The sequence below is a fragment of the Cygnus olor genome, chromosome 3, assembly GCF_009769625.2.
Source record: "Cygnus olor isolate bCygOlo1 chromosome 3, bCygOlo1.pri.v2, whole genome shotgun sequence".
NCBI lineage: Eukaryota > Metazoa > Chordata > Aves > Anseriformes > Anatidae > Cygnus > Cygnus olor.
In genome coordinates this window covers 88,039,518-88,064,075 of record NC_049171.1, presented here as the reverse complement: position 1 = coordinate 88,064,075, position 24,558 = coordinate 88,039,518, and the positions used below count along the sequence as shown (strand labels likewise).

Below are 24,558 nucleotides of genomic sequence, written 5' to 3'. Positions count from 1 at the left end.
TTGGTGGGCGCTATTTGTTACTTGAAAGTAATCTATCCTGATGGAATGGGGAGGTAATGTTGTATTTGACAGTTAAGCCAGGCTGAGAAGCTTTGCCCCTGGCCTTTTGTTTTTAGGCTGCTGTTCGCTGTTATCCCAGTCCTCTAAATTGTGAAGGGGGGGGGGAGAGGAGTACCCTTGCAAATTGCATTGCTAAGAAGATCCCGGTTGAAAATAATTAATTTTTTAATATAATGGATTTTTAATATGGTTCATGTCAGTTTACATTGTAGCTTGATGAACAGTGACGTGGTCACAATTGAAGGGATGACAAACTGGGATACAACAGCAGAACTTTCTCAAATTGGTTTCGTCAGCAGCCAGTCTGTCATTTCACTATATCCGTGGTAGGTTGTGAACCTCTGCGGGCTGTAACAAAGCTTTTAATGCCAAATGTGTTGGTGGTTTAGACTTGGAAAAATTTGAACCAGGGTTTTTTGATCTGCAGCCTCCCACTCTTTCTTTAGAAAACAGGCAAACAAATGAGCAAAACCCAACTTTACACAAACATTATTCTTGACAAACACTATTCTTCCAGTGTTATTTTGCACCCATCTGGCTCAAGTTGCAGTAGTCTTCACAGCAAATTGTTAGAAATTCTTGATGTTTTTCTACCAATTCTAATTTCAGGGAAAAAGGACAGGAAAATTACTCATCTTTGAAATTATGCTCTGGTAAGTTAGGTAGTGCTGAGCTGCTGAGCCAAATAGATTTTTTGATTGCTTACAAGAATGTTAATGTATTAAGGGAAAACCCTTCTCTCTGAAGCAGCTTGCACAAGATGAGTTAATGTGGGATGATTTAATATAGCTCTTTAGCGTGAATTTTGCATTCTCTGGCATACACTGAAGCCCAACGTAGGCAATTCTCAGACTGTATATTGTGTATATTTTTTCGATTGAAGGTTTTGTCCACCAAAAGGTGCTCAACCATCATTACTACTTATTTTAAAATGATGTTATAAAGCATAAGATACATGTACAAGTTGATTTTATTTTTTAGAACTACTCTTTACAAAATTAGCATTAATTAGAGAAAGATAAAAGCTGGGATTATGCTTTACAAAATTAGCATTAATTAGAGAAAGATAAAAGCTGGGATTATGCAGATGTTTTCCAAACAGTGCAACTCAGTGTGATCAAAACAAAGTAAACAGCAGATATGTGGGATCAACATGATCTGGTAAAGCTTTAATAAAGTTTTCAGACCTATCCCACTTAAAACACTCTCTCCAGAAGTTTGATGATATAAAGTGAGGAAAAGTGGGGAGTTACACAAACATTTTAATAGGTGGCATCTTGGATCTGTCACTGAGAGGGGATGAATTCAGACAGAAGACAGAAAGAAGGATTTAAGCTGCAGTAAGGAAGGAGGATTTGGAAGAGGGGAGTGTATGCATAAGAGTAGAAGATGTAAGACATGGAATGCAGACAGTGATGGGATAAGGGGTTAGGGTTGAAAAGTGGAAAAATTTTGAGTACAAGCTCTGAGTTACTGTCCCTGCATATGAATTGGAATATGGAAGGAGTAGCCTTTGAGATTCTTACTCCCTTTTCTTGATTCTGGGCATTGTATTGTTGAGATGGAGTGCGTGCATTCCCCTGGGTATCTGGGGAATCCCCTGGTATTATTGTTCTCATGTATAACTGGGATGTCAACTGTATATTGCACATCAGGATTATGGATGGTGTAAGTAGTACCTGGGGAAACTTTATGGCATTTAGAAAAGCATGGAGTGACAGAAAAAGTTTGGTGCAAGTATTGCAAAGTGTAATGGTGAAAAGAATGGTCAGAGCTGCGTGGTGAGGGAGTTTGGCTGTTGTAAGGCTGATCAACGTTCATGCTGCTTGTATTTGTCACTGCTGATCTGCATGCTAGTTCTTTTTATGTTTTTGTCAGTTCCTTTACTTTCTTGTAAGAAAGTTAGCTGCAATTGGAGGACTGGGATGTTTTGGGTTGGCAGAGAAAGAAGAAATGAAGAGCTGGTATGCAACCTGTGAGTTTATACGGTAATGGTAACTGCTGTTTGGGAGCCAGAATAGGAAAGGAAGAAAACACAGTACAGAGCATGGGTAGGATTGACTAGTAGTGGCACTCCAAATGCAAATGCTGTTAAAACTTGAATTTCTCAAACTCAGACAAAAAAATGCAAAGTTCAAATATGTATCACCTTAAGTGCTGTCTCTGGGTGATCTGTGTGGTGGTCATATATATCCTGAACTGTCTAAATGTAAACAATTTTCTTTTCTTGCCATGAATTTTCTTCTGAGATTTAATCATCACTTTTCCGTCTCCAGTTCCTGGAGATGGTTGTAATGTATGTGCACAACTTGCTGACAGTCTTGATGGCAAGCAGTTGCCTTTGAAGGCAATCGCTTCTCCAGGCAGCCCTCCAAATTCAGTGTTAAACTGGGCACATTTGAGCCTTCAACTCAAACCTTCAGCGTTCAGCTTCGGCCTTCAGCATTTGTATGAGATGCGTGCACCTTGTATGTGTTGTATCTCAGCCCGACTGTTCCAGGATAATACTATGCAATACAAAATGATTGCTTTTAAAAAGTCATTAGAGTGTGTTCTGATAAATGATGGGATTCAGATTCACAGACATATATAGAAATCAGTTTGACGTCACCTTTGAACAGGGATATGCACGCAATGGATTCTAGTGCAGATTTGTACCAAGTCAGTTGTGTTAGGCAAATTTGTGAGGGAATTCTGCTTTCTTGTTGGAGGTTATGTACTGTTCTTTCGGTCTCTTGGAGCATTGAACTGAATCTGCTGCCTCTTCCCAGGGTGGACAGCCAGGCAACGTAGTGCACCTGCAGCTTGCTACTGCTGTGAAAGCAATATGCAGCGCATGACTGATTTGGCAGAACTGAGGCTGGTTCATTGTTTCCTGTTAAGCAGAATATAAATCATGTTGGTTTAAAAAACAATAATAATCAAGCCTCTCTGTCTTCAGCCAGTCTCACCTTCTTCTTCTGGAACTCCGCTTAATTTAATCATTCCTGGAATTCAGTGACAAATTCTGAAAGGAGGCGAAGCATACCTAATTAAGCATAACTTAACAGTAATGCCATTTTCTGTATAGGGTATGTCTCCAAATGAAGATCTGAGCAGAGGCAGTTAGCTGAGGCGTTCTCTGCTGTAGTTTTTTCCAGGACAGCTTAACTCTGGTTTAGCTCTACCAACAGTGATGAAAATGCGGATTCTGTTGTAGAAGCTGTTTCTGCCGTCACTGACATTTTTAGTATTAGGTTGTGCTTATCAGCTGAAAGCAGCATGAGACAAGGAAAACTGTTGAAAACATCACTGCTAGGAAAATCTTTGTTTACTCTTGTTTTATACCTTGCTTCATGTTGTTATTAGAGCTGGAAAGGGCCAGAAATCCAGACGCTTTTATTAAGAAATTCCTGGCACTGTTTTTATGCAATGTTTGTTTAGCTGCTTCTGCTCTAACAAAGAATGGAGCACAGCAACAAATCTGGGACTTCTTTAACTCCTCTGTTTTTCCACCTTCCAAAATGGTAGCTTATTAAAGGTATTTTTGAATTGAAATTTTCCCTTTTAGATAATGTAACTGTAAAGCTTGTTGCTGGCAGCTGGAATGAGAAATTAAATGCACTCAGTATCCTCCCCTTTCTTTAGTAACTATAGGCAATTGAGATATTTGGAAAAAATATTATTCTAGAGGTTATTTTTTTTTGGTTGATCCATGCACCCCAAGTCTCACGTGGTAAGCAAAGCAGAGTTACTTGCCTTACTGTAGCCGAAATTACAATTCCCTGATTGATGGGCTTGCACTCTTTCTTCAATTTACAGAGACGTTCACCGAGTCTCCGCTCTGAGTCTTCACTGGAACAGAGTTTGCGGATTACTGTTGGTAATGACCGGTATTGCATTGGCACACCAGAGCGAAGGAGGCTGCCTGATAGACTGGGCTCACCAATTGATAACCTGAGTGACAGGTATGGTCCTCCGCAGGTGGGGATTCAAGTGTATGAAACAGTAAGAGCGTGGGGATGGCTGTACTGGGTGAGACCAAATGCCTAATTAGCCCAGGATATAGTAGGGACTGACAGTGGATGCGTGGGGAACATGGGTAATAGGGTAAACACGTAATGAAGCTTCCTTGCAGTACTTCCCAAGCCTCCAGCAAGTTGTGGTACAGGGAATTCCCAAACAGAAGTCACTGCCTGCATTCCTAGTAACTCTAGACAGATATTTCTGCTCTGATTTTTGTCAACTGCTTCTTGAAGCCGTATAAACTAAAAGTGCTCAGAGTATCTTCCAGGAAGGAACTGCTTCATTTGACATTTCACAGCTTCAGCCGCCTCCTGTTTCTTACGAACCTACCTAGTTTGGCTTAAAGGAAGGTTGTTTACAGATAGCACAAAGCTTCAACTTCCTCATTTATTTGGGAGGGAATAACGTACTTTCCTGATTTTTGAGAATAGTCCAAAAGAGAGCCCTAGTGCAGCTTGAAGAAATTTATTATTTTGGCTTCAAAAGCCCTCCGGGGGGAAGTGAATGAAGTCAGGCAATCTCATAAGTAGTAAAATAAATTAGAATTTTTAGGGTCCCTTGATTTGCCTTCAGTGGAAGAACAGGTATAATCTGGCTGCAGAAGTAAAATGAGAAGACTTTGTGCAAATAAAATCGTTATCTTTATCCTGAATTGCAAAGTTAAAGATGGGGGTAGTCTGTGCTCCGGAGCAGCCAAATTGTAATTTCCAGTCGGGTATAAGCATCCAGAACAAAAAAAGTCTCTAACGTCCATTTTTGATGCAAATATCCCCAACTGTTCAAAAAATAAAAAATAAAGAAAAAGAGGGAAGTGAGCAAAATAAGTGAATTTCCTGTCTTTCTGAAATGTAAGGGTAAGTTTCAGCAGGTGCGGAAAACCAAAAGAGAGTTTAGTTTTCAGTACTGTCACTTTTACGCCTTTACCTCGATTCTTCTGAGGTCAGTGTTCAACTGGTAAGTCCCCTGTGCAGCCTGCAGTCTTCTGAACAAGATTAGTGCATATGCCTGGGGAGAGTACAGTGGTCGGAACGAGCAGGAAAAGGTATGTAGAAGAACTGTCACTGTACTGCTCTGGCAGATTAAGAACACGGTGGTGGTAGTGGGGTTGTCCCGTTGCTTCCTTTTCTCCAGTGAGGTTTTGTATATAACCCGTTTTGTGGTTATGCTTCATGGCTAGAAGTAACAGCACGTACAGCAGAGTTTATTTTAACGTTAGAGTGAAAATGACTGCTGCGAGGATCTTTACCTCTTTGATAGGTGAAGAACTTTTACTTTATCTCTGTGACTGGACAAAAATGGTAACAGGTAAAAAAAGGCCAAAAAAAAGTTGGAACAGATCCCAGAGAAGACTGGATGACAAATGAATCGGGATGAGAACAAGGGATAGTGAGGCAATGTAGACCTCAGTTTTTAAGTGACTTTCCATATACCTGCAAGTATGCAAGAACTCCATGTGTTTAAGTGTACTTTTTGTTTCTTTTTGATTTTTTTCTTTGTCCAATCTGTTTGTGTTACCTGCACTTGTCTGAGTGGTACCTACTGTCCAGAAGCTTAAAAGTGTCATCCCTTAGCTTTTCCTAAAACCTGTAGGTACTGCTTCTGACTTGCAAATTTCTTCACTGTTTACCATTTTGGTTGTTTTAAAACACAGTCTGTAGTTGGTTTAGTTGTTAAGGATATTGTTTATCATGTATTTTTTCCTTCCGAGATGCTGCCCTGTTGCTGGGACACTTATTTTATACCTGTCATGGGGCTTTAAAGTGGCCTTTACTGTTAATCATTCAGTTTAATACTGGGCATGTCACATTCTTACTGGACACATGGTACGTTCTCTTTCTCATTTTTAAAAGAGTGTTTTTTGAAGAATCTTTGGATTTTGAAGTAATTGGAACAAATAAATCTGAATTTAGTTATTCTCAGCTGTTTTTGGTAACTACTTAGAGACTTGAAGCAATCACTTTTACAAATTATCCTCTGTAATTTGCAGGATGTTGGGATGGTAGAAAGATTCATTAGCATGGAAAGGAAATAAAATTCCAAAGGTTAGACATCAAGGTAGATTTCCCAAGGCGTGTGTCCATGTGCATGTCCATCCTGAAACATCTGTAAGAATTTGCCCCAGGTTTTTAAGGCAGCTGGCCTCCTGCACATGTCTTAAGTAAGCTTGCTGAATGAAGCTGGTCTGTGACTTCGAGGTCACTTGAGCAGTTTCCGTCTTCTACTTCAACAGATTAACCTTTTTTTTTTTGTCTCCAAGAATCTCACTTTATCAAAGTGAAGAGTGTATCTTATCTCCCCTCGTCTTCCATCTCGCTCTGTCAGTGTTTTTAAGATATTCTACTGCTATCTGAGCTGGCATAAGCTATACAGAGCATCCCACCAATTCTCTCATCTGGGGTTAATGCAAAAGATTAGACCTTATCACTGCTGAGACTAAGTCAGCGTTAAGCTGTGCTCTGAAATAGCAGATTTTGGCTTAATATCAAGAGTGACAGCTGGCTTGAGTATGAACAGCTCGTCTGACTTCCTATTCAAAGACTTTTAAGGTGGAGTCCTGTTGGTGGCTGACAGCAGAACACCACTGTTTATTTCTCTTTCTTTGTATACAAATAAATACATAAATATGCCAGAAAGCAAGCTTACCTTACACCGATTTTGCTTCTTTAAGGCATCATCTCTACATAGTCTGTGGTCTGTTTTCCTTCCCTGATTCTACAAATTCCAGTAATTCATAGATTCTGTGGTGGGGAAGGAATTGAGATGGTCAGAGTGGTACCACCTTGTATTTCTCCTACAGTTGCAATACGCTTAGTGGACAATGCTGACTAAAAAGCACCCAAGCCAGATAAGAGGGACATATCTCTCTTGGACTGTATTTACTGAAAACATATTTCAAAGAGGCACAGTTTCTGTAAGGCAAGTAATCCTTTTTCTCACACCTGTATTTAATCCTTAGGTTTTATATCTGTCTTTACTATTCAGAGTGTGTTTGGAACACCCTTCTAGTTAGAAGTGCAGTAGGTTTGCTGTTCCTTTCTTTCCGAAGTATGATTTAATATTCCTTCTGCCTTGTTGCTGCAGTCAGAGTGTTTGGCAAGCATGCATGCAAACTATTTTCACAAAAATCAGCTGAAGGTGTATGGTGAAATACATCTGTGACTTGACCAGCTGTGTTCATGCAGCTTGCATAGGTATAGCAGGCTCTCACGTAAAGTGATGGTGACACTGAAGACAGACATTTGCTATTAGAACCAGATAAATACTTTTATTAAGGCTGTGAACAGCAACACTTATGTATAAAACTTAATTACAGCTCCTTTGTAGATGTTTTGGTGTTTCTGGAAAGGGTGGAGATACAGAGTTTGTTGGACATGAAAGAGGTTCCATCTAATACCACAGATACCGGTGTACGCCATATTTGCTAAGATGTGTGTTAGACCACTAAAGCAGCTAACAACATATGAAATACTTTGCAGTGATGTAGGTAAGAGGTGAAGTTTTGTGTTAATTTTGTTCTTAAATATGCATATGTAAACTATGACAATACTGAAGAAAAGGACCTTACCTGGTCATGTCAGTTATTTCTTAGTCTGGTGACTTTAAAAACTGGGGCTATAATTTATCTGCAGATTTTTTTTTTTTTTTTAAGATGTCATCTGGCATGATTTTATTGGTCTCTTCTCAGATCTATCAAGGGACTTTTCTCAGTAGAAGCAGATGATTTTTGGGGATTCAGGCAATCATACATGGTTTATCTCAAGTTGGTGTCTTGCTCACACAGACATTTTTCTAGGGTTTTTGTCTCACTGATTTCACTTAACAAGCACATTCGCTACCCATTCTTGGAGGATCTTGATAGATTTTTGAAGTATCTGAGAATAAAACCAGCAGTTGGTAACAAGTGTGTTTTGCTTCTGCCTGATCTAAATGACAGCACTAGCGAAGTTTTTAGGGGCTGAGGGAAAAGGGCTTGATAAAAACAGTAATCCTAATTGGAAGTGTCTGTAGGAATTGGTCCAAAAGAAGATACACCAAGAGATATAGCTAGCTATTCCAGTGTTGTGGTAGTTGCAGATCTACTGTGTATAATGCATGGGCTGGAACAAAGGAATGATACTAGTACATTTACTATCCCTGATTCATACATATCTTATAAAAAACTGTGCTTGCTTTTGGGTAAAGCAGTCCATGTGATTGTGACAGTCCTGCCTACAGATCTGTTGCAACAGAAAATGTTGCCAGAATTTGTGGTCCTTTTCCACAGCTGAAGATAAAAAGAGGATCTGGTTGCATGTGCCAGTGTGAAACTGAATTACACCTTGAATAATTCACATGAAATGTGACCATGGCATCTTGCTGGGAGAGGTGAGGAAAGGGATTGTGGTCTGAAATATGATAGCAATGTTTTTTTAAAAATGTGTAGTATTTCTCTTTCACAGAAATAAATCCATCCTATCAGTTTTTCAAGGCTCTCTTTCTGCAGTGTGAGTTGAATTGTTCGTGTCACTGTATTTGCAGGTGACTTCATAGGAAGGAAGTATATTACCATTAAAAACATCAACCCTCCCTCACCCCTGCCCCTTAAGTACATAAAATGTTGCTTCTGTTTAGCGATGGAGATGCTATTCTGAAACTTATTTGGAAATTTCTTGCTCTTGAGTAAGAATAAGACATAGTTGATTCTAACTCAAGCCCTTATGTTTGTTCTATGCTTCTCTTATACAGGGATGACATGGCTGATGGCCCTATATTCACTAGGGGTCTGTCATGTTCTCGAGGCCTTGAGAGGTACCCATCGCATGAAGACCAACCTTCAAGTCCCTTCATCATGAGACATGATGAAGACTACCGCAACCGCGATGTTTTTCTCCATCGTTCAGATTATAGTCCGCATTACGGTCGTCGAGAAGAGCTACCTCGTGGGTCTGACAGAGATGGTGACAAGCTCAGGAAATCCTCCTATCCATCAAGGCCAGAAGAGAGGGGACGAGAAATAAAGCGTCCGCGGTACGAAAAAGATGAGAAGATGCATGGTGTGAGTGGAGAGCATCAGGGTTTCTCATCGGGAACACGAAACTATCGCAGACGAAGCCGCAGCCGCAGTAGAAGCCCAAGCCCGTCATACCTGAATGAAGAATTCCGAGAGCTTGACCGTGCCAGGAGGAAAAGAGAAGAAGAAGAACGTAGCAGAAACTTGAATCATGATGTTTCAGGCAGTGGTTATGTGATCCCAGGCTTGACTAACGCACTACAGACTTCTGAGCCTCGTTATACATACAGGCCTGAGGAAATACCATCCATGCCCAAAAAATCCATCTTGAAGAAACGAGTGGAGATGGAAGTAGAGTCTCCTATTCAGGTTTGATCATTGTCTGTCTGTCTCTACACTTCTACTTTCCAAAACAGTCACTTCCTGATACAGAATATTAGTTTTATTTCCAAAATAGAAAAGTCAAATCTTTATGTTTACCTGTGTTTGAGAGGACAGGCATCTTTTTGCAGGCCTGTATGATTTAGAATTGCATTGGAAACTTTAAATGGTGAAGGCAGTTAATCAGGGATCATATATCTATACAATCTAAGGCAGAATGAAATGTCCGTGTTGAAATGCAGTCCAGCATGCCAAAATCTGGGCCAGCTTTATAGAAAAGCTGAGTTGTTTTGTACACAGTCAGGACATTGATCGAAGCTCTCTGCCTGTCACAGTGCCTCTTTCTGTTTCTTTATAAACCTAGAGAACCGCCTGATGAATCCTTAGTATCTCTGGCTGAAAACACCTTTGAGTTTCCTTATTTTTTCTCTTTAGACTGTAGGCTGATATTAATCCTATTTAATTTGTACCCGAGATATACCTATTGAGTCTCAAAATTAGAGCAATGGAAAGGCATGCAGTTGGGACCACTGTGATAAATTAACCATTTTCTTTTCTCATGTTTTAGCACATCACTTTTGATCTGCTTGTTATAATGATCTGTTTTGGTTTGACGGTAACATATTTATATCAGGAGGTCCTCCAATACTGAGGATCCCATTCTATACCTGTTAATGGAAATCCTATTTAATTTTGTATTAATTACACATAGCTGAAGAGGTGGTTAGGAACAACCCCAGTACAATTACTCTTACCTGTCTGAAGGTGTAATGTACTATTTGTGACGAAACTCAAAGCATAGCTGAATTTATGTCATGGCATTTCAACTTAAAAGTTTTGGTTCTGAGGTTCTGAAGCTTGCCAAAAAGTTAATAAAATGTTGTTGTGGTTTTGTGTGTTCTCTGAGATAAGCTTTCATTGCTGGACATGACATTCCAGAACCACTAGACAATTTTTTTTTTTGTGATCTTCTCTATTCTCATTCAACTGTGTATTGTCTTTTCTAACCCTTCTCTTCAACAGTGAACATGAGGAGAAATTGTCACATTCCTTTGTTCTGCAAGGTGAATAGTCCCCTCAGAGGGTGCTGTAGTAAATAATAACTTCTCTGTCTTTCAGCCTGAGGGCTTTTCTAGCAGCCCTGCTCCCAGCAAGGATCTTCCTCTTCTTTCTAGTCATTCGTCTTTGCCCCAGAGCAACAGCACAGCTCCTTTTGCCTCTGAAGTGGAGAACTTTCTCAAACGGTTTAACAAAGACTCTGTTGTGGAGTCTGCAAACAAGGAATTGCGTGACGGTTTATATGAGTGGAGCCCACTTTCTGGAGCTCCCAAAGATGCTTTCACATTTGAAGAAAAGTTTGGAAGCTTCTTAAGTCACAAGGAGAAAATAGAAGCCAAATCAGAACCTGCTGATCGCCACACGGACTTCTTGCTGCCTCATGAGAGGGCCAGTCAGGATGGCAGTGGTTTCTCCCGAATTTTGGGCATGATGGCTGATTCTGTCAGTGCTCAGGAGAAGAGGAGGCGTAGTTTTCCTGACATTGAAGATGAAGAGAAATTTCTTTATGGCGATGAGGATGAAGACACCAAAACTGAATCTCTCCCTGTTCAGAAGCCCCCAGTGAGTTGTGGCAATGAGATAATAAGCCAGAAAGTGAGCCCACCTCCTACTCCTGCTCCAGCTGTCAAGCTGGATCCTTTAGAAGAGCCTAATGCTGAGTACGCAAAGATCCACGACTTACTCAAAACCATTGGACTTGATATTGGCGTTGCTGAAATTGGAAAACTGGCTGTTCGCACTCAGGAACGCCTTCATGGCAAAAAGTTGGCATCTCGTTCTCCTGATCGCCGCTCTGCAGATCTTCGCAGACTGGACCACTGGGACTTGCGTCGCAGCCGAAGCGACACTCGATCTCCAGAGTCAGGCCAGCAGCGCTCAGCGTCACCTGCCATCTCTTTCCAGCAGTCTAAAGATGCATCCTCTCTTCAGAAATCAGAGTATGCTAAGAACAAGCCAGTGGGACAGGACATACCTCCATGTGCACCAGAACAGCCTCTTCCTCCTGTTTCTCTCATTCCCTCAGTTCCACCAGCTCCCGCTAATTTGCCACCTACACCTACTTCTGTTTCCCAATACCAAATTCCCAACTATTCCCAGTTCACTGCCACTCAGATGCCCCAAAACTATCCACCTCCCACAATGGCTCCTCCGGGGTATGATGCGTACGGGCATTACATGGCCTATGCAGCCCCAGGCTGGCCCATGTACCCCCCTACCCAGCAGCCTAATCCTACGCTGCCAGAGGCTCACGGGCTTCTTACTATGGCCATGTCAGCAAACCCCACGCGTCCCAACCTCCGGGTGATTGAGACGGTCTCTATGGGAAAGAATGTCCCTGATTTGAAAAGAGATGGTTCTGTGCTTGTTCATGTCCCTACCACTCCTGCTCATTCCAAAGTGCCCCTTCGTCTGTCTTCACACAATCTGAAAAGTACTACCGAAAAGATGTCAGATGAAAAAAATCGGGCAGCTCAGAAGCAGAAGGTATGTCATCTATTCTAATATATTAAAATATGTCAGGCTGCTTGCTTACTGGGGTAAAAGCTTTTCCTCTAGACGCACTTTTTTTTTTCCTCCTGAGTCGTTCCAGTTTAAAGGCAGTTAAACTAAATTTGCTTTTGCTAAAGATTTCCAGGCATTTGTCTGTTTACTCTGTAACAATTTTAAAAATAAATGCAAAATCCCCATAGTAGCACACCTGTAGGTTACAGCTCTGATACGCACTGATAGCTCATCTGTGTGTCTTGGTACAACTTCTAGGGCTCTGTCTGCGATAACAGAGTTCTTCGGCTTGGGTTTAGTCCAGTTGTTTACTGGGGTGGCTTGGAGTATAAAAGCTTGCATGCTCCTATGCTGGCAAAAGACCCCAAATGACAGAACGATGGTTTGCTGATTAAAAATAATCGTCGTCATCATCATCTTGTGGCATTCAAGAAGTGGCCTAACTGTGTTGGTGGAACATCTTCCCCTGGTATATACAGCGGTTACTGCAGGCACGATCTAAGGATCCTGCCAACATTTACATTGCTGTAATAGTAGCGATCCTCTAGTGAAGACAAGGCCTTGGGTCGTTTCTAGCTTGGTTATGGGAGGAGTCAGTTGTAAGCTTTGGGAGCATTGTGAAGGTAAACAAAATTGGGATTTGTCTCTTTAAAATGATGTCGGGAAGGAAACTGAAGGAACTTTTCAGGTTTTATTTTAGCATACTGCCTGGTTTCCTTTGGTAAGAATGGATGCAAACAGGTGAAAATCGGATGTGTGAGCTCCTCCTGCTAGTCTTTACTGAGCAAGAAACAAACTTCATCCAGGTGTTTAATTTCAGACAGTTATGCCTGCAAAATACATTTGGTGGTACAGTTAAGATCAGGTTGAGGCAGAAGCCTGAACGATAGCTAAAATTGAACAGAGTCAAAGCAGAAGGCAGGGTGAAGGGCTGTAAAGTCTTTTGTCCGTGATGGAATATACGAGCTGTAGAGATGCTGCGTGAGTTTTGAACAGCAGTTTAACGCTGGTCTTGCTGAGCCCTGTAAGAAGGTAATCAGCTGAGTCTGGGTGCCGTTGGAAAAGCAAAAGAGCATTGGAGAAATACGCTGGCCAAATTACCACGTTTAGAAAAGAGGTGGCATAGCCTGCTAACACATTAGAATGAGAAATGTTTTCTGTCTTATCAGTGGCTGAATTACAAAACTCAGAACTACAGTTTCTACGGTGGTTCTTGCTAGTGGCAGCAACAGTGCTATTAAGTTGGGCTGTTTGAATCAGGGCAAGAAAAAACACCTTCATACACGGTTGAAGCATGGGCATAGATAAAGTTACCTACAGATGCAAATCAAGAGAACTGTTTGTTGTATTCAAAACACGGGAACATTTTGAGAACAGTGAGCAGTGTTCTGTGACTGGCACACTGAGGTCTTGCTGTCATTTTTGCAAGAGTGATTAACTTGTGTTGGGAAGAGAAGAAAATCCAGTCCTCTTGCGATCTGTTTAGGTGATAGAAGAGAGAGAAAAACTGAAGAATGAACGAGAAGCACGGCAAAAGAAGCTCTATTATCTCAAGACTGAATTGGACAGGCTTCGTAAACAGCAAGGTACGGCAAGTCTACCCTCCATTTTTTTTTCTACCAGCATTTTTTTTCTTCCTGCTAGGAGAAGCGAAGACCAAAATATATAGGCTATAATTTGTAACTAATATTTTCATACTCTTGGCAGTGCAGACTTCTTGAGAAAGCAATGACCTAATTAATGTATTAAAATTAATGACGTCAAAATTTGACTGTTACACTGAAGCATGCAGTTGCTCTTGCATCTTCTTCAGCAGCTTGATAGGTTAAAAGACTTGCAGTTTGTGCGTTTTAGCGCTTTTTTAGAAGAAGTGAGAAGTAGCAACTGAAGACATGTCAGCATGTCTTTCAATTTTTTATGAATCTTATTTGGAGAAGGAAAAGTCCTCTCTGTACAGAGCGAACTTATATTATTTTAAAACATTTGATCAAAGTAAATAATAATTTTCACCTCTGGAAAATGATCTTTTCAGGTTATAATGTACAATTAACTTAGAAAACGTTTGCTTCTTTGGTCAAGCAGGGAAATAGTAATTAAATTGATCCTCTCTCTTGAGGATTATGGTGCCTCTGTTAGGGGTGTATATGAAGACAACCCTTACAGAGCTGGATTTTGCCGATTTAGTGATGCTGTTGTACCTAAGAGTCAGTTCCACCTTCACAAAGGTCAAAATTTAACTGTAGTATTTTGTGTTGGTATTTTACTTGTTGCTGGAATAGTCATACAGATCTTGAGACAATTTTCTTGTTACATTGCCAACTATTCTACTTCCTTGATCGGTTCAGGAGAGATGTTGAGGAAGAAACGTCGTGAGAAAGATGGACACAAAGACCCCTTGTTGGTTGAGGTGAACAGACTGCAAGAGAATATTATGAAGGAGATTTCAGAGCTCCATAAAGAATCTGATGCAGCTGAGAAGAAGCAGTCTGAGCTTGACAAAGTAGCACAGATCCTGGGGATTAACATATTTGAAAAACCCCGGAAACCATCTGTGGAAACGAAAGATTCCTCAGAAAAGAACAGCAAGTCAGAAAATGCAAAAGGTGTGGAGAAGGCATCTTCCTCCAATAAGGTAAAATCTTCTGGCTTGTATGCTAATGATTTTCCCGCTAAGAGAAGAGGGCAGTGGTGAAACAGCTGCTCCCAAACATTTAATAGAAGGTTCATTTGATGTCATTTGTTACCACATCTCATATTCTGATTTTGATTGTGTATGCAGGTGAGAGTAAATGTATCACTGTTTATAATTTCTCTCAAGAGTTTGTGCAATTCGGTACCACATACGGTTTTTGCTCTTGGTTTTGCTGAGGTGTTGGTTGGGTTGAACAGTAGCGTAAGTGTTCGCAGCTGTTAGGTCTCAACTCCATACCAGGAGGACAGATTTGTTCTCTACAACATTTCTGGCATGGCCTGCCAGGAAGGAATATTTGTCTGAGCGCTCTGCAAGTTTGGAGCATGTTAGTCTTCTCACCAGGTGATGATATTAACAAATCAGGGCAAGACTTAAATATGATTGTCATCTTAACATGATTATTACATACGTGCTATAAGTTTTTCTTAAGAAATGTCAGTATGTATCATTATGGTCTCTCTGACATGGTGTCTGAGAGGTTAACGGTCAAGAAAAAACGTAACATGTTCCAGAAAGTTTTTACTCTGGAAGTAGGGTATGATGTTAGTAACATCTGAAAGGTTATGTGTGCATTCAGGAGGTTAATGATGTCGCTTTTCTATATATACTTAATTATGTAACTGGTATGGATGATGGGAGATGACAGATGCTTTTTGTGTAGGCCTGACCTTACTGTGTATTTTTTGTGGAGGTGAAAGTGTTAGTAGGGTAAGAGGTGACTCCTCCAAGGCAACTCAGATCTGTGAACCCTGGAAACTTTTCCTTATGCTTCATCATGGTCTGGTTCAGGGAACTCATTAGATGCCTTTTATTTTAAGGCTTCTTTTGTGTGTTTTTTTTGTTTGTTTGTTTGTTTCCTGAAACATCACCAGTGTTCAGTATCCACTTACCTTTACAAATTATTTGCATCAGACACCACATGGTAAAACTAAAGTAGACAAGAATGTCTGTTAAATCCTACATTGCGTTAAGTTACGTTGTTTTCTTTTCTTGGGATATGGCATGTGTGAATGTATCTTCCATTATTTTAACTTCCATTGTTTGTGTTGTCTGAACCCGTAATGACTTGATCCTCTTTCGTAGTTCCTTATTTTAACATGGAAAATTCTCAGTTCTGATCAAGAACACATAATATTTTCAGATATCTGCAGGCACATAGGACACTGCCCTGAGTGTCTAAGATTCACCTTGTCGTTCTGATTGTTAACTTTTATTTTAGTGAAAAAAAAGAAGGTGCGGGCCTTTGGACACTGTGGTCAGTTTACTTGGCCAACCTGAGGGCAAAAACATTTATGCCTTTCTGCATCTTTGCAAGCTACCTTTTGGTCCCTTGCTGCCCAGCTTGTGTTTGTCTATTGTAGTTATGAAGTGCAAAGGTAAAGCTAGCCTAGTTGTACCAAACTACATCTCTGAGCTTTATGTCAAGTTTCTGTTGATGTGGAGCTGTTTATTTTTTTGCTGAATGTGGAAGCACAAACGGGTTAGAGTTGGCTGTCACTCATCCATTTGAGAAGCATTGTTTTTAAAGTTCTGATTGAGATAGTATTTTATAGGGTATACTGGGTGGATGTATGTACGTAAATAACATAAAAGAAAACACTTCTCAGACATCATGAACATCCTTCCATGCATTTCCTGCAGATCATAAGTTGATCTTCTCATTGTTTAAGAAAATGTAAGCTTTGCTAAGTTCCTGCAGACAGAATATTTGCAAATATTCACTGGGTCACTTCCTACTCTGCTACCAACAGCTAGATTGTACTGGGACGTGTATATCTATGGGGCACATAGTGGCATGGATGTGTCTTCATTGTTTGATTTACAGTGTATGTTTCATGAAATATTATTAAAAGGAGAGAATCTAGTAAGGCAGATGTTATTTAACGATTATGAATCTGCTTACGTAAATTTGTTTGACACCGATACTGAATAACCTGGAAATTATACAACTAATTTGGGCCTGCTAAGTTCTGGAAAAATGCTGTTCTTTCCAGACTGCTATGCAGATTAGAAATAAGAACATGATGAGCTTTCAGCCATTGAGAATGTCAATCAAAACTCAAAATACACCGATTACTTTCCAGTGATATTATAATATAAATTAACAGGGCTCATTCATTACCTGTTTCAGGGATTATTTATTTTGCTATTCTGCAGTGTTATTGTACGGGGATTATTTGTTTTGCTACTCTGCAATGTTACTGTACAGGGATTATTTGTTTTGCTATTCTGCAATGTTAGCATACATCAAGATTCTGAGCGAAATGTATTGATTTTGGCTAGAGTCCTGAAACGTCTGTGTATCGCTGTATGGCGTCTTTCTGTACAAATCAATGCAAGTGTAAGTATCACACGCTTAAATCACAAGATGCTTCACCATATATGCATAGGTAATTAACAAAACACCGTCTTTTTATTATGGTTAAGCAACGGGTTTTCTGGAGAATTCAGGCACTCTCAAATAGTCTGATAAAGCTGATGGCGTTAAATACTTCTAGTCAACTAACTCTTACTTCCTTTTTCATTCTGCTTTCATCCAAGCTACTTTTACGGTAACTTCTGAGCGTTTATAGGGGAATTTCTAAGTGCCTTTAGGTGTTCTGGGCACTGTTTGGCTAGTATGGTGTATTGGAACTATTGAAATTTTTATGTGAAAGGCATGAAGTGGGAAGGGTGCATGCCATAGGGGATTTGTTCATTTGGTTCCTCGATTGCCTACAACCATCCAGCCATTACATCTGGGAGCCTTACTGGAAGCTCTTCACTGTGGCCTCGCAGCGTCTTAGTCGGCAATACCAGCTCTCTGAAACAATGGAATTAGCCTGGGCGCTGAAAAGCAGGTGATATATACTTTTTTTTTTGTGCGTGTGGCTTCTGCTGGAGGCAGGTTCTGAGTTCCAGAGCGTTCTGTCTGTCCTGCCTTGTCTTAGAGAAGTGTTTCCTTTTGTTCAATCTAGGAATCAAAACCAACTAATGAAAAGTCCAGAGGTAGAAGCCCGAAGCCAGCAGAATCCTCTACACAGTCCTCCAAACATCCTTTCCAGTTGGCCAATATTTATGAATATTATGATGCAGGGAACCACTGGTGCAAAGACTGCAATACCATCTGCGGAACCATGTTTGACTTTTTCACACACATGCATAATAAGAAACACAGACAGGTATGTGGCAGGCTTCCTTCACTAAGTGCATTTCATATCGCTATAAATATTAACACTAAAACATACATCACAGAGCTACGTTTTACAAGAGAATCTGAATTAACGAACCCAAGAAGCTGCTTATTAAATTCTTTTACCCTAATGTTGGACTCGAGCAGTTTGTACAGTTACCGGTGTGTTCCGACTAATGTAAACGGGGCTTATGTTCAGTTCACATGGGACCTAGTGTTTGGTATTTGTGTTTCGTGTTTGCCTGTCCTTTGATATCATTTACATTTTACCCTTTTCACAGGTTATTTTCTCATAATAAATTGCAGAATGGGAGGGGAAAGAGGAAAACATAGTTCCTATAAATAATTGCACGTTGATTTTAATGTTCGGTGTTCTGAAAGGATGTTAAAAAGGAAAAAGACAAGTGTAGTTGCCGTGCTAGTGTAATATATGAGCCTGTATACCTCTGTCACTGTGCAAATAGACCCTGGATCCTTACAACAGACCTTGGGCTTCGAAGACCCAGAGTGAGACCAAACAAGACTCCATAAAACGCATCGATAAGATAACTGTTCCTGCCAAAGGTATGTTATTTTTTTAAAAACTTGGGTTTCTTCTCCCTTAGCCCTCCAGCAGGTTCCAGTGACTCAGAGAAAGGAATTTCAAAACATTATTTCAAAACTTTACCTAGTTACAGGAGCACATATAGATACTGTATTGTTAGGTCAATGGCAGATCATTTGATTTTCTTGTGAAAAAAGTCATGGAGCAAGAGTATAGGAAAACATAGAAGAGGTTCCTTCTTTTCTCTTTAGGATTTAGTTTTTATTTTGAATACTGGGTGACTTTTTTCCAGTGTAGTTCTGAAGTGATTTTTGCTAACATTAGATTTTGGTTCAGAATATGACCACAAAGGCTTGCTGTGTTTGAGCAGATCTTGTGGAATACTCCACACAGTCTTGTAACAGACTCTTCGATTCAGTACATTTTGTGTAAAGGTGTCTCTGAAGAATTACTGATGAGTGTTTGGTGCGGTGCGAGTACAGAGAATGTGAAAAAGCAATATGGAAGGGGCTATAAGTCATTTGTAAATTCATATAGGATTTAAAATCTGACTCAATGCAAATCAATGATTTACATTCAGTCAATGCAATGATTAAATAGGCCTGCTGGTGATCAATCTCAGTTTGTTCAGTAGTTTTAGTAGTGTCTGCCCAAGAGAGGATCTGCAGTGTGTTAGATAACTGCAGCAGGTTCTGTAGGCCCAGGGGTGCAGTCTTGTTGAACTTCAGTGGAAATGCTTGTGTTCTTTTTATAAGCCAGGTGTTTAGAATTTGAGCAGACTACACCACAAAGATGGTAAATAGATAAATACTGTAGGAAGTATTAACTTATTTGGATAGAGGATAGCTTTGAAGAGCTATGAAGAGCTATAGCTATAGAGGATAGCTATATGAAGAGCACTAAAATAATTTTTTGAATCATACTAATCAAGCTTCTTCACTTTACGTGATTGTTCCTGGTAGTGGTGTTTACCATACTGTAAGCGTAAGGAGAGCACCATTATCTGCTTCAAAAGTGTGAACAGGAACATTGCTGGAGGTTTTGCTGTTATTCTTTCATATGTTTATTTGGCTCTGTTAAGAACTTGGCATCTTTGAAATTTTGTTTCTCTGATTGTTTTCTTCGGCCTTTCCAGGCTCTGAGTTTCTGATTCCCATCACTGGATATTATTGCCAGCTCTGTCATGAATTTTTTGGAGATCAAATCTCAGCAGAGCAGCATGTGAAAAGTCATCCCCACAATGAGAAGTACAAGGTTCGTAACTGGTGTACCAGGAGTGTGTTATTCCTTTTGTTAGCTTCTATTTGCTCTGTCTTCTTTTCCTGAAGAATTACATTTGACTTGATGTGTATGTATTTGGTTACCTTCACTATATTGTACTGAATAAACTGAGCGGAACTTCCCACTACATAGAGACTAATCTTTCATCCACATGAGGTTAAATTGCGTTCAAGTCCCAGTGTTGATTTTCACTCTTAAGTAGAGCGACAGCTCTGCTGTAAGCCACCACTCAATTCGCATTAAACTACAGAATGTGGAGTTTGTAGCATCTCGTTTTTTTGGTAGGAAGAAATTCTCTGCTCTCTCAGTGTTGAGATGGCACTTATGTAACAAGGCAAAACTGTAACAGAGCTGAATTGATTTATTTCCTCCTGGAACCAGTTGCTAAAATTGTGCCATTTATTTCCACAGAAATACATAGATGAAAACCCACTCTATGAAGAGAGGAGAAATCTAGACCGTCAGGCTGGATTGGCTGTAGTTCTGGAAACAGAGCGCAGGCGGCAGAGTGAGCTGAAGCGGAAACTGGTCGAGAAACAGAAAGAAGAGAAGGATGAGAAGAAACCAAAAATAATAAAGAAAGAGGAAACAAAGAACATCCCGGAGCTTGGAGAAGGGGCAAATGAAACTCAAGGCAAAATAGATTCTTCTGGGCGAAAAATGGGTATCAAGCTTAAGCTGAAGAAGGAAGAGAAGGAGGAGAAAAAAGAAGAAAAGAAGGAGGAACCTAAAAAGGAATCAAGTCAGATGTCCTTTGGGAAATTCAGCTGGAAAAAGACTGAGAGGGAGGATAAAGGCCTAGGAGTAGCTATTCCGAAGGAGGAGGGTGTGGAAGGAATCAAAGAGGAGAATAAATGTCAGTCTGGGAAACTCCATGCCAAGCCCATAGAAATCAAGCTGTCTGGGAAAACTGTTATCCCACACACTAGCCCATGGACACCAGTTGTTTCCACATCAACCCAAGCAAAAATTCTACCCAATCTGCCAGTCCCCACCATGATTTTCAGGAAATCTACTACCGCAACAGTTAGTAAACCACCACCTTTGAACACCTTTTTATCCATAAAATCCTCTGGAGCTACCACCAAGCCACTGCCTGTGGTAAAAGAAACCAATACAGATCTTCTGCTGCCTCCCGATATCATCTCAAAAGCTTTTGGAGGAGAGGAGGTAATTTTAAAGGGGTCAGAGGAGGATTTGAAAGCAGCAGAGAAAAATGAGTCTTCTCAGACTTCTGATATACCACCTCACCCTCCCCTTCTACCCGCAGTCCAGCAGGCAGCTGTCATCCCTGCAGATGAAGTAGCGCCAGGTGTGTCTGAAAGTGAACAGACAATGCTGGCAATGCTCGTGAGGCCCCCTCCACCACCACCACCTTCAACTGCTTTTAGTGAACAGGCGAAAAAGGTAGAGAAACGAAACTCTTGCCTGGCCACAGCCAATGCTAAAGATCTTTATGATATTTTCTACAGTAGTGGTGGAAAGGGTTCAGCTGACAGCAAGCTTGCAAGTTCTGCGCTTCCAAATGGAGAAAACTCTAACCTTGCAAAACCGGCAGATTTACCTGCAAACCCTAGAGCAAGTAATAGCTCATCCTCCTTTAAAGAGGATCAGAATGTGGCTACTGAAGTTAGCCAGGTCCTCTCAGCTAAGAGAGGCTCAGAAATGGAGAAAACGGTTACTCAGCAAACTTCAGTACCTCATTCTGAAATGAGCACTGACATTGAAAATGGCATTCAGAAGGACCGAGGTCAAAAATTCCAGACACTTTCAGCAGACGTTCAGACTAAATCGAAAGAGGAGGATTCTTGGCAGTGTAATACTCAAGTAGCGGGCAGTTGGGTTCTTGGTGAGAATCCGGCTGAAATGAACAAGAAGACACTTCAGCCTCAGCTGTCGGAAAGGTCAGTCACAGAATTGCCAGAAACAAAAACTGCTTCTGGTGTCCAGATGCCTACAGAAATGGGACTTGTGGATGTAGCAAGCAGAGAGCAAGCAGGCAGGCAGGAATTCTGTGATCTGCAGAAAACGGAAGTCCAAGGAAAAGCTGGACAGGATGACACAAATAAAACTGCAGTTACTAAGACAAATGTTCCTGGCACTCTAGAGAAATATGAAGAGATGAAAGAAGTAAATGCAGTAAAGCCTGAGCTTAGCTTAGAACACCCAAAGACTTTATTACCTGAAACACGGAATGAAATTCAAACTTTGGGAAATTCCCATTTGGTAGAGGAAAAATTAAGTGATAGCAGTAGAACTGCTTCAAAAACTGATAGTCCACAGTTGCTCTGTGGTTCTCAAAACACTTCAAAAGAAAATGTTTTAGTAGCAGTAATGACAGAGCAGAATTCTACTGATACCCCCTTAAAAGATGCAAAACTGAACAGTGTAGCTTTGGAAGTACCTCAGCCAGGAGTCCGTGGTGAAACTCCTCGGATTTCAGAAACCCAAAATAAGATTTCGGAATTGGCAAGAAGTCCTGGTGAATGTGACACTTCCAGAACCAGTAATGGAGAAGAACAGGTCATGACAACCAGTTCTTGTTCTGAAAGTGGTTGGGAACTATCCAGTACTCCAAATATAGAAATGAAAAGTGGTTCTAATAAAATTTGTACTTCAGAATTCACAGAGATACAGCCAGAGACATGTCTCACCGACACAGAAACTAGAAATAGCACATCAGAAGCACAAGAAAAGATAAGACCTGAACCTTCAGGCCGTGCAGTATTACATAACCAAACCCAAAGGCAAGGGGTTGCATGGTTAGTCAATGCCTGCTCAGCAAACATTGTTGAACTTAGATCCAGTGTAGAATTAGTAGTTGAAGTTGAAAAAAAATCATTAGGACACACTGGATCTGATGTAATCTTAGATGATATTTTTGCTAAGAGAGATGCGAAAGAAGTAGGGACTGCAGGATTTTCTAGGACTTGCTCTGATCTTGTCCAAGAGTCAGCAATTGCTTTATCAGCAGATGTGCATGTGGGGCATCTTACAGAAGAAGCTGTCCACTCCCTAGAAAAAAAGTGTGAGGTTGTAAGAACCTCAGCAGCCAACAGTGACTTCTGTCTGAATACTGCTCATTCAGGATTTAAAACTGAGCAATCTGAAAGTCTCTCTCCAAATGTTAGTGTGGATCACAAGAAAGATTCCTTGAGATCAGACAATGTGAAATGCAATGAGACTCCGTCTGAGAAGGCAGAGCTCGAGGTCAAAAGCACTGATACCAATTTGGCAAATACTAAGGGAAAGTGTGAACACCTCGGTATCCTTTCAGCAGGACTTTTACATAAGAATATGGAAGAAGTCTCAAAACTAGAAGCTGTTGCATCCATTAGGCTGGAGTCCAGCAAAATTAGCAAGGTGGACATTGGAAAACCAGTGGATGAAACAGAAATTACTGATGTTGCTGCATTGACTTCAGGTACTCGGGAAGATAAACTTTGCACCCAAGTTTCTCAAACAGCTGTGTCGCAGCGCGGATTGCAGTCCTCAAAAAGCGACAGTACAGAAGTGGGCATGCCAGTTCTAGAAATGCAGGGCATTTCTCCTGTGTCTGAGATCCTTCTGCAAGTGGAGGAGAGCAAAGGTGGTGCTGCTGAAATGCCATCACTGAGCTGTGATGGAGGCAGCACAGAAAGTCGGGCATCTGGGTGTGTGGAAACTTTCCTTCCTGGGCTCAAAGAAACACACGGAAAGGATGGTGGCTCAGGAGGCAAAGGAGTCTGCACTATCCAGAGCAAGAAGACTGAGCAAACAGAAACTGCTGACAGTAGTTTGGAAGCTACAACAAATTCAGGAATCGCTGAAAGCGTAGCAGAAAGCCCAGTGGGTTGAAGTGAACCCAGCCAGCCCCAATATTTGTGGAGCCAGAGCTGGGATTATGTATATGGTTTTTTTGTTTGTTTTGTTCCAGTTGAGGGTTTTGGGTGCATTTTGCATCCTGTGGTAGGACTTGACTAAAGTGAAACTTCAGTCACCAGAAACCAGACACATACTTTATTCTGTACATAATTAATTGTGTAAAATGTTTTTCATGTGAATTTTTTGCCAATTTCTTTTCTACACTCTGCTATTAAAATGGAATATCTCGTTTATAATGCGTGCGTCTTTGTTGTTTATTTTGGGGGCTTTTATTCTTTGATCATTCTTCGATGATTTCCAGCTCACCCTTTTTCTGTCAGTAGCATTGCGAGTAGCCCAACCTCTGGGACAAGCTCAAGAACAGCAATTTAGAACTTGAGGAAATGGAGACTTGCAGAAGAGCTAAAACTGAAAATTTCTTTAAACTGTAATGCATGGTTTTGTTTACTTTTTTTGTTTGAAATGCAAGAAATGTGATTCGAGTTGATTTTTTTGTTTGTTTGTTTATCTGTCCTTGTGATTTGTAATTACTGTTATATTACATCTGTACTTAAGCTGTTTCATTGTATTGTGTAAGCACGTGTTTGGATGCCACATCAGTAAGCAAGGGGAGAAAATCTGTCCGACTGGCTTTTGGAGAAGAAGACTAATCGGTAAGGCTCTGTGGCCTGACACCTGGACCAGACATATTGAGGTCACTTACATGATTTGAAATGGGCTTTCTTTCATTGTATTGTGATCCAGTAACTATTTGTGTTAAATCATTTAGCAGCAGCTGACCAGCTCTGAAGAAGCAGAAGATCAGAACCCTGGTGTCAGGAATTGGACTCGCTTCATGTGATAGAGACACATGCATGCCTACCCTGAATGGTCCTAGTGCTATCAAAAGCTCTAGAGTGATGGTTCTCATTTGTATAGCTTGTTAAAGACTAAAGTATTAAATGTGTTTGCTTGGATAAATATAACATTTTTATTTGTAAATTGTTTAAAAAATAAACATATGGTGG

General features: G+C 40.6%; 1 protein-coding gene across 3 annotated transcripts in view; it reads left to right on the top strand.

The window, feature by feature from the left end:
• The window catches only part of ZNF318 (zinc finger protein 318), a 26,106-nt gene extending 1,548 nt beyond the window's left edge, over positions 1–24,558 (top strand). The window contains exons 2-11 of one of the 3 annotated variants that reach the window (XR_005818036.1): positions 3,862–4,007; positions 8,791–9,424; positions 10,556–11,980; positions 13,485–13,584; positions 14,344–14,630; positions 17,648–17,851; positions 18,327–18,426; positions 19,542–19,660; positions 20,099–24,204; positions 24,324–24,558. Coding sequence is in view for 1 of the 3 variants with exons in the window: in XM_040550810.1 (XP_040406744.1) it covers positions 3,862–4,007; positions 8,791–9,424; positions 10,556–11,980; positions 13,485–13,584; positions 14,344–14,630; positions 17,648–17,851; positions 18,327–18,426; positions 19,542–19,660; positions 20,099–23,524 (6,441 nt within the window). In the remaining 2 variants the exon portion in view is untranslated. Of the gene's footprint in view, positions 1–3,861; positions 4,008–8,790; positions 9,425–10,555; positions 11,981–13,484; positions 13,585–14,343; positions 14,631–17,647; positions 17,852–18,326; positions 18,427–19,541; positions 19,661–20,098 lie in introns of all 3 variants that reach the window. The other 2 variants (XR_005818038.1, XM_040550810.1) reach the window with 2 other exon arrangements.